Here is a 14,749-nt window from a genome sequence, read left to right on the forward strand (position 1 = left end):
ATTCACTCTTTAATTTCCTTTTTCTTAAAAACATACAATTTTTAAAAACAGAAGCTTTGCCATGTAAGGTCATATTCTCCTTTTCTTCTTATATGGAAATAAGTAATAGAAAGTTATGCTGTCTTCATTCTTTGTTATAAAATAAAGTGAGCAATGTTAGGAAGGCATGCATATTAATTGATATTAGTAAACAGGAGGAAGCCAAAGCTAATTATACTAATCAAATAGAACACTTTTTTTTTTTTTTTTTTTTGCCAGAGGCCCACTGCATTCCTAGAGGACAGAACACTTTTAGGTTAAGCCATTATGGAAAACTATCTGCAAGACTGAACAAATCCACAAAGCCAGACACTTGAGCAAAACCCAACTTTACCAACTACACTTCCGGGACCAATCAATACAAGAGGTAGACAATGCCTACTTTTTTTTCCCCCTAAGGAAAATGCTTGGCATAAATTTACTGTTTGGGTTAGTTTTCGCTAGGCCAACAGCCAAAACCTCTACTACTATGCTTAATTAGTGCTATCACTCATGAGAAAGAGAAATAACTTCAGGGGTAGAGTTAAATTTCACAGCCCAAGAGGCAGAATCATGGTTGCTACTGGGAAGGGCATAGGACATAAAAGCATCCTCCCAGGGTAGCACAGTTACCCTTGCTATAGGGTCCTGTCTCAGAATTCATCCTCACCCCAGCCCTATGATCCCTCAAATGCTCCTGCTGGTGTCCACCACCTTCTGCTAGATGCCCACTGAGGGGCAGAGGGTGGTGTTCAAGGGCGGGAGTAGGAAGAACAGGTGATTAGGTGGATGGCATGATTTAAGGTCAAGACCTCCATATATATGTGTTCTATATCCACGTATTCAACCAATTGAGGATGGGAAGCATTTGAAATAAAAATGGATGATTGCACATGTACTGAACATGTACAGACCTTTTTCTTGTCATTATTTTCTAAACAATACAGTATTACAACTATTTGCAAAGCATTTACATTGTATTGGGTATTATAAGTAATCTAGAGACAGGGACTTGAGCATCTGAAGATATTAGTATTTGCAGGATTGGGGGAGGGTGCTCTGGAACCAATCCTGGGGAATACCAAGAGATGGCTATACATACTCAAAACCATTTAACTTCTGACACTTAAGTTTATAAGTTCTGAACCTGGGCTATATAGACACCACCTCAAGGGAGACCCATGGTTAAAATTCAGGGGGTAGAAGTACTTTAGAAGAAGAAAAACTACATTTTTATTATCAATAACTTTAATTAGAATTAGCATTTCCTTCATGCATGTATGAAAGTAAATAAACCACAGAATTGTTAGCAGGACCTGTGACTTTGTCCCCAGTGGAAATCATATTTGCATATCACAATACAGTTGTTACAAATATCTTAAAACAAGATTTGCATTTATCACTACTTCAAAAATTCAGTAGACAACAGAATTACTACTAGATCTTATTATTTAATGCCTGTTAAACAGAGAACTTATATTACTATATTCCAACTTGGCTTTAAAAAATATTTTGATAATTGAATTTTAATACAATTCATTGGCCTTGTAGCTGGGTTTTATTTTATACATTAATAAAACTATTACTCTGACAAGGTATTCACTGGCTTCACCAGACTGCCAAAGGGATCCTCTCTTCCTCAAAACGTCAAGATTCCCTTGAAGAAGATCAGTCTGAGTCAGCAGTCATGTGACTAATGGTGGTGAAAGCAATGATGACCCCAATGGTTCAGACAGCAGAGGCAATGGCTGGCTCATGGCAGTGTGTAAGGACTGGACCAAGTTTCCAAGAGTAAGCTCTGGATCCAAGTCCACCTCACAGGGCCCCATAGATGCTGAGAATCTACATCTACCAAGGTAGAGCTGTCCCTCTGCAATTTAAACCTAATACCTACCATGCTGTGTTTCATCCATCAACCCTGACCACAGAGTTCACCATGTCTGGGTCACTGGCATGTTGTGAAATAAATACACTCATGGCTCCCTAAGAATATTCAGTATTTAGCAAATATTTTACTCTGATATGCTTGATGTTCTTGGTAGCACACAGGAGCTTCCTAAGGGCAAATACTATGACCTATTCATTTTTATAGCTCACACAGAGTACCTGGCACACAATAAATGCTAATCTATTTTTGATGACTTGACTAGAATGTACAAATTTACATTCCCATCCCCCCCTTAAATATAACTCATGATAATATTTTGGCTCATCTGCAGGAGAGATTATAATCCTGAACTCTTTTTATCTCCTTGGGCTACACTAAATGGACACTTCCCTAAAATTAACTTCCTCACTTTTGCCTTGCCAAGAATGACACCATGTGAAGAATCTACCACCTGAAACAATGAATTCTCTCCTCATTTATTTCCTTGGGTAGAAACTGAAACACATGTTTAAGCTGTGCCAGGCTATGTGCGGTAGCCCTGGAATACCTGGGAGATCTGACCTGAAAAACAAGTTATTGCTTAAAACAAGTTATAGTTTAAAACGCAATGCAGACTTGAGAGAAGAAAGTAAGGTAAGAAAGGATAAGAGAATGAAAAGGCCTTATATAAAAACTGAATTAAATAATTACAGATTAAGACCTGGGTTTTTAAATATAATATCTCCATTTTATCATTTACATAATACAATGCATGGTATTAATATGATGGAGAACATGTTTCTCTATATGTGATGTATTTTTGGAAAATATCTTACAGTTTTGAAAAGAAAGAACTGAGTTTTATGAAAAATTAACTTCCGGGTCCATGAAAATAGATAATATATTCCACTCTCACTGAAAAGCTAATGCCCTTCTAGCCAGGGGAGCTTTCTCTAATTTACAGCCAACTGAGTGAAACTGAAAAGAAGATACTTTTTAAAAAGTTTTCATGCCTCTGGCTGCAGAGCTAGATGATGAATTGACATAACATCATCATTCATATACTTCTTTACTACTTATTTCTTATTTTAAAATTCTGCATGAGTCTTGGGAGACAAAAGTAAATTCTAGGAAAATAAAAGAATTGGTGTATAATTTTAGACATGCTACAAGTCACACCAGAGTTGGTATTTCTTAATGACAGCAACAACAAAATTTTAATCCATCACTTGCAACAAAACTCCACTATCTACACAGGTAACAGTGGCTAATAGATAGATGTCAGTGACATCACAAATCAAGTGTGCAGTTATATGCAAACCAAAGGGAAAATAGAATTGTGACTTACAGTTTACACAATAAATATCACATCTTTTAAATTTCAAAAATGAGAGTTCAAAATTTGGTAAGAAATCCAGACCATGAGTTCACACATAAATAAAAATGAGCAATCAACAGAATATACAAGAAATGACTCTGTTGACTAATGCCCTGTCTTTTCCACTTGAGGGTCAGACCTATTCAAACCCAATCACATGAGGATGGAATCAGTAAAGGTCAATCAAAGACAAGCTGAAACTCCAACTGTCTAGCTGACCTTCAGAGCTTGTGACAAATTGCTATCAGTCAATGTCAACTAATGGCAGGAGCTCTTTGGCTAATCAATTGTTCTAAAAATGATCAAGAAAACTACTCACAGGACAGCTCATTTTCACATCAATGCCTGTGAAGTATGAAAAGCTCATTTTTTGAGTTTTTAATAAGCTCATAAGTAAAGCAGTTACTTGGTAACAGAGGTCACCTTACAGAAAAAGATAGAAGCTTGGTCTGTCTTTTACATATTCTTTTATTACCATATTATAGTAAAAATATGTCACGGACATGCTAGAGGGCTACATAATATAGTAGATAACACTTCCTCCACTTTTCAGATAAATACTTCTGTGTTAGAAGAACATCTCTATTCAGCTGTAAATAATTTCAAAAGTACTTTTTGGTTGCTTAAGATGAAAAACAACGGCCTCAAGTTTGCTGGTGATGTTGCCTGATAAGGAGAAGAGGCACTTTCTACGAAAATGCTTATGGCCAAGTTCATGCCCCTACCTATAGTTAGTACTTTTAGATGGTGAAGTTATTTTTCTATTAGAGGACCCGCTTTCATGATGCTAGAAGTGAAGCAGGTGGAGAACAGAACACTGTTACTCACATTTGATGAGTCAATAAAAGGCAAGGTGAGTATATTACAGGGTGTACTTGGGAAAACAGTGTTCTGTCTCTACATCTCATTCAACATGTTTGATAAGTTAATAATACATACATTTTGATAACAGGCATTTGTGGAGCATAATAACTTCCCCTTTCTTTTTTACACCTGACTTTTCCCACCAGGAAATCATTTTCCTATTCTGCCTGCCACCTCATGCAAAGGCCACACTTTAATTTGCAGGTCAACATTAAATATAACCAAAGGAATATACAGGGCTGCAATGCTCCAAGGCCTGTAGTCACAATTATATTTTACTTTTCTCTCCTCTCAAAAGTGTATTAGTCAAAATCATTACAGTGCCATTGAAATACAAGAAGTCCCTGGAGAGGTACAGGCTTAAGAAGCAAGTGTGAACAGAGATCATTCAAGTCACTGTGACCAACAGACAAATGAAACAACAAAAAAGAAAAATTACCATTTGTAACCATTTTCCTTCATTTTCAAGGTTCTTAGGTTATCATTTTGTTTGCAAAATACGTTGGATTTTTTTTTTTTTTAAAGAAAATTGTCTCAAAACAAGCAGTATTAACTTTGTGTTTTCAGCTGAAAAGCTGCAAAGTGACAGCAGTTTCAGATTACATCCTGAACCTGAGTTGCTACGGTAGTTTTTCAAATTAAAATATCTTCTGTGGCCTCAACCACTCTCAAGTTGTCCATAGGAAAGAAATAAAGGAGGGAGGGCAACACTTAAGCCGAGCCATAATTGGAAGTATGTGAAAAATGAAGTGTCAGTTTGGTCAATAAAGGGCAAAGGTCAAGGGGAACTGCAGCCCAAACTCTGTGCGAAATGTGCTCATTAAGACACCCAATCAGAGCGCTCCTTTCCACCTATCCCATTATTCATCAGACAGCTGACTGTTTCAAATGCCTGGGTTTGGACTGTTATTACTTTTCTTCTTCATGTAAAAAAGGCGAGTGGTATATAAATCGTTGCTCAGTCATCTGGAACATAATGTGGCCCTTCCCCACCTCCCTTACTCGGTGCTCCCCACCCCCTCTCAGGCTGCTCTGCCTGCTGGCTTCACAGGTCTGGAACAACTGCCTTGAGATTCCCCTCAATAATAAATGGAATTGCCTTCTGCCTATAGGTTGCCTGGACTTATACAAAAGCTGGTGTGGAGGGGGATGGGACAGTGGGAGGCACTGGAACTATTGATAGACTATGATAGAGAAATGCAGTGTTTTGCAATTATTTTTCTTTAAAGAAACATGCTGGCATGCTGGCTTTGCCTTTCTTTCTTTCTTTCTTTTTTTTAAGTGGTACTATTGTTTTTCTGAGACCTGCCCCAAAGGAGAGGTTCATAAGTGGGTTTTAGAGATTCCAGCAATCATTAAAAGCTTTTAGGGTTAAAATGTTTTACATCAAATTTCCATGTAGAAAAATACTTTTTCTTGATCCTCACAAAAGAGGAAAATATGATGAGCTTTAAGTGGAAAATGTTCTGCAAGAGCAACATCCTTACTTGTTCCCATGCTTCTATTCTTAATTCACTAAGTCTTCGAATGAGTGAAATGATATAGGCTCTTAATACATAATACCAGTGAATCATATCAGTCATCATGCTCCCTTTGTAAATACTTCATTCATCATTCCACTCTGCATGCAAAACTACGTTCTCCCTCCTCAGCAGAACTTTACCCCTCTGAGTCTAAGGCAATTCTGTCGTATTCATAGCTAGGTCACCATTAAGGCAGCACAGCGCCAGGTTCAGTACAGACAACTGGGGAAAGAATTGTCAAACTGGTAACAGAAAGAATGTCTGTCAAATGGTCTCTTTCTCCAGGAAAGCAGTGTATCAAATAGGACATCACAGTTAGGATCTTGGGCTCTAGAGTCAGACTGCATGGGTTCAAGTCCCAACTGGAGCACCAACCAGTGCCTTTGACAAGTCTCCTTATCGCTCTGAGCCTCCATGACCTCACCCAAAAAGTGAGGGGACAGAAATATCTACACTGACTGATGGCCCTTCATATCCTATTTTGCTATCTTTTACCATCATTTATTTACCTCTCTTAACTTTAAAGCAAAAAGAGAGACCTGTCCAAACTCAAAAATGTGGTCAATCGTAGCTGAAACTGCTTAAGAGGCATAGAGTGGCTGTGGCAGGCCTCTGGAGGAGCAGTAAAAATCTAGGTGGAAGAGGGACCCAATTTGCCTGAAGCTCCCCTACTGCAAATCACACAGTTTCCAGAGTGGGCAGCCATGCACAGTAGGATGCAAAAGACACATGAAAGCCACACATCTCTGCCATCATGTACCTCCTATGATGAGACACTACTTGGCAGCCCTGGAAACAGACACCCCACCCTAAAGCAGTTCTAAAGCCAAGAGACCAAGATCTTGAAGCTGACTTTGACAGTTACTCACTCTTCAATATTTCTGAGCTATTACCTCTTTCTTCTGTAAAATGGGAAAACAAAGCAAATAATTGCCAGGGATAAAATAAGGATTCAATCTGGTATCTTTGGAAGTGCTTTGAGGAAGTTAAAGAGTAAACAAAATCAGTGTTGTAGCAACAGCAACAGAATCCCCAACCAAACACAGATGTGAGGCTTTCCCTCTTAAATGCCAACTGAAAAGGACTTTACTATTAAAGAATCAATCTCCTGCAAGGGCCACAAGTATTAATATTGAATGGAAGTAGATATCATTAAAAAAAGTTGTCATGATAATTTGAATTGAGGAAAAGACATACTGTGTAAATCATGAATAAACATTAAATCCCTGAATGAAATAAATACCTTTAGAATTTATTTCACAAAATATCTTTGGTATTTTCTTAATTACATATCTTACGTACATTCTCTTTAGAATGCCCACGATTGGATTTTCTTTTTTCTTTTTTTCTTTGTTTGGAGATGGAGTCTTGCTCTGTCACCCAAACTGGAGTGCTGTGGCACAGCCTTGGCTCACTGCAATCTCCACCTTCCAGGATCAAGCGATTCTCCTGCCTCAGCCTCCCAAGTAGCTGGGATTACAGGTGCTTACCACAGCACCAAGCTAAGTTTTGTATCTTTAACAGAGATGAGGTTTCACCATGTCGGCCAGGCTGGTCTCAAACTCCAGACTTTGTGATCCACCCGCCTCCACCTCCCAAAGTCTGGGATTACAGGCGTGAGCCACTGTGCCCAGTCATGGATTTTGTATTTCTTTTTTTTTAATGTTTAGGTAAAAATGTGTACTGAAACTCTTTCAGTGATCACAACAGCTACTAATTCAGCAAATTATCAGGCACTCAAAATTCCCCAAATTGCTGGAACTCTAACAAGAAATTCTTACATTTTGAAATCTGTTGGAAAATTTAAAATTTTCTGCATAACTTATTTCATTTTATTTACTTTGAAAGTTCAAAAGAAGAGGACTCAGTTAAGATATATATAGCCTGTTACATGCCTCCACTGTGCAGCAGATAAGGTTATTTAACAGGGACTAAAGCCTAAGGGATTTCTTTTTTCTTCTTTTTTCTTTTTTTTTTTTTTTTTTTCATTTTCTTTTTGTGACACAGGTACCAGAATGAAGTGGTAAAAATGGAGAAGGAATGAGGAAGAAAGAAATGCAGTACAAATAATACAGCAGAGAAAGTTTTAAAATATATATTACTCCTGTCTGTGGGGGAAACACCTCTTTGGATATGTTCTTGGCAGATTGAGTTATTTCTGTCTATTGGGTATGTATAAAGACATATTTATGGATTTATAAATCTTTCGAAGAGGGCTGTTATTTACCCAGTTGACTAAAATGGACTCAAACTGTGTAAATAACTATTTAGGACATGTACTACAGGCCAAATGCTGGCACAGCTTACACTTCCATGCCTGCCAGAAAAGGCAAACAGGGAAAACATGGAAAAGCCACTGTGCACAGTTAATCTGAATGCTGCACAAAGACCAAACTCTGCAGGTCTCAGGGATGAAGAAAAGGTTTAGAAGGGTCATGGTGGGCATGGAAATGTGCATAAGTTGTTGCAGCCACACTTTCAGGCATCATTCTGCATTTAGCAGAAATAAATTCAACCGCCAAGGAAAACCTACAAGGAAGGACAAATAAGTCTGAAGGTGGGGTTCCCAACAGCCTCTGTTAGCAAGCACAGAAAAGTGGGGTAGGGGAAACCAGCACAGAAACTTTCTATTTGATGACAGTGGAAGTTATTGACTGTAGTTTTTTGGTAGAGATGAGGAAAGAGGGTCTGATGAGAAGAAGCTTATTTTAGTCATTGGGAAACTGGAAGTTTAGGTCTGACGCTCCACTGGGACCTCACCAAATCATTCAGCTTCTCCATGCCCTTATTCTTCTCATCTGTCAAATGGGGCTACACCTACTTAATCTGCTACCCAGGATTTTTAAAAATGATTCAGCTGAGATCATTCAAATAAGATAATTTACCTGAAAATGTCTTAAAAACAACTAGGTGTTGGACTCAAATATAAAAAGAAAAAATATAGAAAGAAACTTTCCAAGTGGAAAGTTAGTAATATGAAGAATATAGAGTTCTTAGTTACAATCAAATTATTAAATAGGCCTTTGGAGAACACTTGTTGAAGGAACAGGCATCATACAACATTCCTAATTACTTGCTACAGCGTGTCAGAGGGGAAGAACTGGTATTGGGCATTTGCTATCTGAAAATCCTCTTATCATATTATGTTTGAGAAAACTGATGCATTACAGTTTTAAATTCAAGTGCATTTCAGCAGTTTGCAAGCCTTCAATGCAACAGCTGAACTATACCTATTCTCAGATGATATAAGTTTTGAAAAGCAAGAAATGAAAAAGAAAAAGAAGCCAAACACTAGGCTGTGACCCCATGTAGCAATTTTGGGCTACAGGAAAAAGAATTTAGATTCCATTTACACCTTTTTGAAAACTCATAGTGTAAGTAGAGTTATGAAAGTAGGGCTTTATATTGAAAGTGCTGACACCATCTTAACTATAGCGCTGTGAACGGCAACACCATAACACATACATACACACACTTGAAAGAAAAAAGGCCCCTTGGATTTATGCTGCATATCATTTTCCAGTAAAAGTCAGAGGTCAGAGGTTACCTGTTTCTGCCTCAGCTCTGAACCAGTTTACTATTCTGGGCTCTGTTTTTACTAGGCTTATAGTTGTGATGAAGTCAGCAACTTTTCTTTGAACAATAAAATGTCTCAAATGTTTAAAATTATATTTGTAGAAGTTATTCCCGGTACAAATAGCATACATGTGTCTAAAAAAAAAAATTAACTGTCCTGTTTTTGTTTTCAAATTAATCATGCTAAATTCATTGTAGACTTTGCAATTTTAATTGGTAGAGCCCAACTAAGTTAGACAAACACGATCATAAAACCAGATTTTAAAGTATGTACCTACTGTGGGCTCAGAGTCAGCTTCAATAAAACAGCCTTTTTATATTCAGATAAAGAATTCTCCTTTAAACTTTAATTGCATTAATGGAACACAAAATCCACCACAGTGGGATCTCATGAAAAGCAGTACAGACATTTGAATACTCATTTGCCCTTTTGCTAAAGATTAGCTTGATGTTTAAACTTTATTTCCTACTAGTTATAGTCAAACATGCACATCCATGGACACCCACATACACACAGGTATGTGCATTCACAGGACAACACAAATTAAATCTGTTATCTTTTCATTTCTTCCTAAATTTTATTTAGTCTGGCTTTGCAATGAAGCCAAGCAGTTAAGAGGTTCAGATAAATAAAACCAGAAAAAAATGGCTTCAACCCAGTGGAGAGGGAAGCCCAGCATGTGCTACTGAAAGGCCCACGGCCTTAGAAGCATCTTAAGACATCGTTAACTCAGAATCCTAGTGGGTGTTTCTTCATGAGCACTTGAAAAGCCTCTGAGGGCAAGCAGTAGTAATACTTTTTATTTGTATAGCAGGGTATTAGTGGTGTACTATTTATTCACATTCAAACTTCTAAGCTACTTCCCTAATCTTGCCCTCAGTCAATTCACTGACTCTGTTTTACGAAGCTGGCCAGGTGACAGGCAGTTAGGCAGCTGGAATGGCACAGAAGAAAACGGGGTCGGAGAATAAAATAAGATGAGCTGATTCACAAGCTAAAGGAGGCTTATCCTCTAGGAAAACTGTATAGTATACATAGTAACTCACTAGACAGTTCTGATTTTTTAATCCTTAAAAATGAAACAAGTAGCAAAAGAGAATAGCATCTCTCCTACCTTGCTCACTGCTGTTGTCCCCACTGTGTGACGTGTGGCCACCGCTGGAAGGGCCAGGGGTTCCTCCTGAACGGGTAGATGCTGTGTCATCATGATCTCTGTTCCAAGAGGGCTGTGGGGGCACAAATCAGAAACCCAAATAAGAGGCATCTGTGAACCTTTATTGGCAAGGATCCCATGGCATAATGACAAAGCCATGGAGGGCTGGAGCACATAACCATGCCACTTTTCCCATCTCCCTTCAACCATGGTTCCAGCTCAGGGCTGCACTGGTACATTTGTAATTTGCCAGTTTCTGCTTCCAAGCTAAAATAATATCTACAAATAGTTATTCTGTAAGTAATTGCATGCTTTATTACTAAGGAAAACAAAAACATTCCAGGCAAAGAGGGAAACAAAATGCCACCACTGATTCTGACTATGTTTTTAACATCAACAAACCCTCTGGCACAACAGTCTGCTACTCTGGAAATGCAAAATGAGAATGGTGGTCTGTAACACTGTGGTTTATTGAGGCCTCTGATTCATCCTAGAAGACAAACATGGCAGAGCTTTTAAGACCTCATAATTAGGCCAGGGTCCATAATAGCTAGTATGTGTCAGCTGTTTGCCGGATGGTACATGGCAAATGGACCAGGCATGGGGACAAAAAAGAAATGAGAATAACAATAGATTCACATGGACTGTGTACACTCAGCCCCATGCAGAGCCTTCTTGTACTATTGAACGGAAAACAGATGTTGCTTCTTATCACTGGGTGCATTCGAAAGTAACATTCAGATAGGAAAAACTGGCTGTAAATTAAATTCTTGAGGAAAACAATCATGGCGACACTTCTCCCAAATCTCCCTTTATCACCAGAAAAGACTTTAATTAGCTTTTGGTGCTAGCTTTCAAAAACAGCCTCATGAGTCACCGGTCATCCTGCACAGTAGGAATGATGCAAAATACAAAGCTGGTCTTTGGCCAGGAAGTGATATTTGTCTTCAAGATTATTAGTGGGAAAGCAGGATGATCTTGTACGTAAAATATGTATACATCATCTCAATCATATAAGGTCACGCTTCATGACCATATAGTAGTAGAGTTTGCTGACCCTTCCAATATGTTTAAGTATGGGTAGTGAAATCAAAGAGCTCTTTGCTTATTTCTAGAAAAGTATTTTCCTATCCTGGAGAAGATAAGAAGGGCTGAGGAGATCAAAATGTCTCAGACACTCAGGGAGAGAAAAGTAAAGATCCCATCTAAGAGGCGGGCTGTATAGGAATCAAAGGGAAAGAGTCACTGTTCCTGAACAGGATGCATCACTGTCACTTATTCTATAATCTTGGCCAGAAGACGAATGCAGCCTGAAAAATGAAAATAAAGTTATAGAGAGATATGCCATTTGTATGTTTGACTCACCCATTATGCATATTCTCAAAAACAGTGCTAATTGATCTGCTGACTCGGTGATTGAAAGACATGTGAACTGTGAAAGAAATGCTTTTTGCAAACACGCATTCTGCAGCATACCAGAAGAATGCTGTAAGACGTAATCTGGAACACACGCTCAGAATGCAAACAGTTAATGCATAAATTTTCAGTTTGTACAACTGCAGCTCTAAAAGGGGGACTTGTTTATTCAGAGCTCTGCAGAAAGAATGGTACAGCACCCAGGGGACAGACAATGCCAGGCACAAAACCCCGGTGCCTCGCATGTAAAAGGATGTTTTTCTATGTGCTACAAATCCCACTTGAAAATATAATTAGAAAGAGAAAATGGCAAACTATTGCATTAACTGTAATTGAACAAAAGACCAGCAAGGCATGTGGGAGGCTGCAGGAACCCGTGGGAGTTTCAGGATGCATGAGATCCTGCGAGTGACATCTCCTGGGCACTCTCATTTTATTTATGTTGTCCCTCACTACTATTGTTGACTGGTGATCTGACTGGTAATTAATAGAAAAGCTAGCGATAACAAGCTAAAATACAGAGCCACAGACCAACCTCATCAGAAGCATGTTTGTTAATCTGATTAAGACTAGGACTCCAAAAGGTGACTTAGAACCAAAGAATTATTCCTTGTTATACAGGAAACTGTCCTCCTGTATGCTACAACAGACCTGATATATTCACTATCTTTTAATGAGCTCCACTGATTTATTCAGCTTTGCTCTGCTCCCTCCCCCACTTTTCTACTGTGCAGGATGTAGATTAATTCAATGCTTAATTGTTTAGTAAATTCAATTTTCCACATTCTATTCTGCATAGCTTTTGCTAAGGTTCTTAAATCTTCAGCAGTGAGCCCTGAGCCCAGTGTTTGTGATCTGTGCCTACCTTTTTTCATCACCATTTTTCTTCATCCACCACTTAATTCACCATGAAAAGATTTTCCTTGCTGGAAATTCTGATTCCACTATGATCTGTGAGGCATTCCGATTCATTGCATTTTCATTGTGTTGGGCCTTAGATGCTGGGCTCCTCTTTTCTCACAGCTATTGCCACATTATACAGGAATTCATGTAAGAAATGTTGGATTCCACCTCAGTTTATCCAAATTTTGTGCAACCTATATGTTTAAATTTGTGTGTTCACCGAAGGTAGGAGCCAATATTTTCCACCTAATATCATCCTTCTCAAAGCCTTGCTCTTCCGGAAGGCCTGTGAATACTGAATGCACTTCTCTGAAGAGAAATCTAACTTTTGTGGTCCTTTCTTGAATTAGCATTTTGTGTATTAGCATTTTAAGAATGATGTAGTTACATGAAACTGAGCATTAGAAGAAATCCACAAAGTTACCAAAACAGAATGAGAATTATGCTTAGTTCAGTTCATTAAGCATGATTAAAGTCTCAGTATCAGAAATAGCTCATGAACTCTTCCAGTATAAATATGTAAGACAGCCCTAATCAGAACAAACTCCGCCCAAATCCATCTACAGAGAAGCTCAGTTACAGTAACATATCTCTGTGACTATATGTGGTTGCACCAAACATCATTATTACTTTTAGAATAAAATATGTGCATCTGATTATGTATCTATATCTGTGAAGTTGCGAGTTGCTTGGGGCCACTTGTAATGTAAGACTGACAGAATAAAATCAAGAATGCATGGCATTAGATTAATAAAAAACCTTAGTCATGGTTTTAAATTAAGTCCCAAAGAGGCTTTTTTCTTCAATGTATATAATTTCAGAGAAAGCAATGGTTGTGTTCTTACTTACTGGAAATCCATTAAGACAAGAGGTCTTAACCTGAGGTCCAGAATCTCCTATGAAAGACTTTAGGGGGGTCTTGTTGGAACAATATTTGGGTTTACGTGCATACTTGCATATTTTTTCCAAGGGGTAGGATTCAAACTTTTTACCAGGTTCTCAAACAGGTATGCCATTCTCTCAAAATTTGAGAACCACTGCTCTAGGAGATGTTCACAGGGCTAGACACAACGGCAACAAAACAACAAAATATTGCTGGAAAGGCCTGAAAGGTTATTGACTCTGCATTCGAACTTGCCATTGGCAGCCAATGTCCTCCAGACACTATTTCTGTTGTCATGAATGGAGGCAGACAGCTAGAAAGTTCATTCCATCATTAATTTCTTTTTGATTGATACATAATATATAAACTAATTCAATTTTTCCTCATGGTTTTCCCAGTTCTAGAGCCCCAATAGACAGCCATTTGAAATATTTGAAGCAAGCTATGATTCTCGCCGTATCTTCTCTCTTTGACAGCTTGAACACTCCCATTTCCTTCTATCATTTCTTAAGAACACTTTAAAATAAGTTCTTTGGGGGTCCTTTATGATTCAATGTATGGAATTTTCAATCTCTAAGGCAATCTTACTGGCATCTGGTAGTAAAATAGAAGCAATGACCTCCCCTGACTGCAGGGTCCTCCAGGAGTGAGGGTGGTATCTTAATCTTCTCTGTCTTCTCCTTTCCTACCTCAGCACAATGCATGGCTCACGTTCAGCAGGCACCGAGTGTTTAGGGAATGAATCTGAATTGTTCATTAGTCACTGTGCCACCAACATTCCAACCAACAGACTGCAACTTCAAAAACTATCTTGCCTTCCTGAATAAAGTTACCCACTGGTGACCTTTTTTTCTTCTATTATTCGCTCTTTTTCAATCTATGCCTTAAATTTGGACAGACATCAGGTCCTCTTACCACTGTCCAGGTCTTCTTTGGATAATTCCTCCCTCCACAGTGGCTTGATTTCCTATATGCTACCAAATGTGTGTGTCTGAATCTCTTCTTTGGTCTTTAGACTTTTATGTCCAACTACCTGCAAAACCATCTCCATGCAAAGACATCCATCTCAAGAAGTCCGAAAGTGGACTTGTTTCAACTCAACAAGTCCAAAGCTAAACTCTCCATGTCTCCACCAAACCTTGTACTCATTCTTTTTTATTCCATGTC

General features: G+C 38.4%; 1 protein-coding gene across 4 annotated transcripts in view; it reads right to left on the bottom strand.

The window, feature by feature from the left end:
- The window catches only part of MEIS1 (Meis homeobox 1), a 139,455-nt gene that overhangs the window by 99,324 nt on the left and 25,382 nt on the right, over positions 1–14,749 (bottom strand). For all 4 annotated transcript variants that reach the window (XM_032291931.1, XM_032291933.1, XM_032291934.1 and 1 more), the window contains exon 7: positions 10,342–10,453. In XM_032291931.1, the coding sequence (XP_032147822.1) occupies positions 10,342–10,453 (112 nt within the window). The remainder of the gene's footprint in view (positions 1–10,341; positions 10,454–14,749) is intronic.

The sequence above is a fragment of the Sapajus apella genome, unplaced genomic scaffold, assembly GCF_009761245.1.
Source record: "Sapajus apella isolate SASKATOON/1434 unplaced genomic scaffold, GSC_monkey_1.0 scaffold26, whole genome shotgun sequence".
NCBI lineage: Eukaryota > Metazoa > Chordata > Mammalia > Primates > Cebidae > Sapajus > Sapajus apella.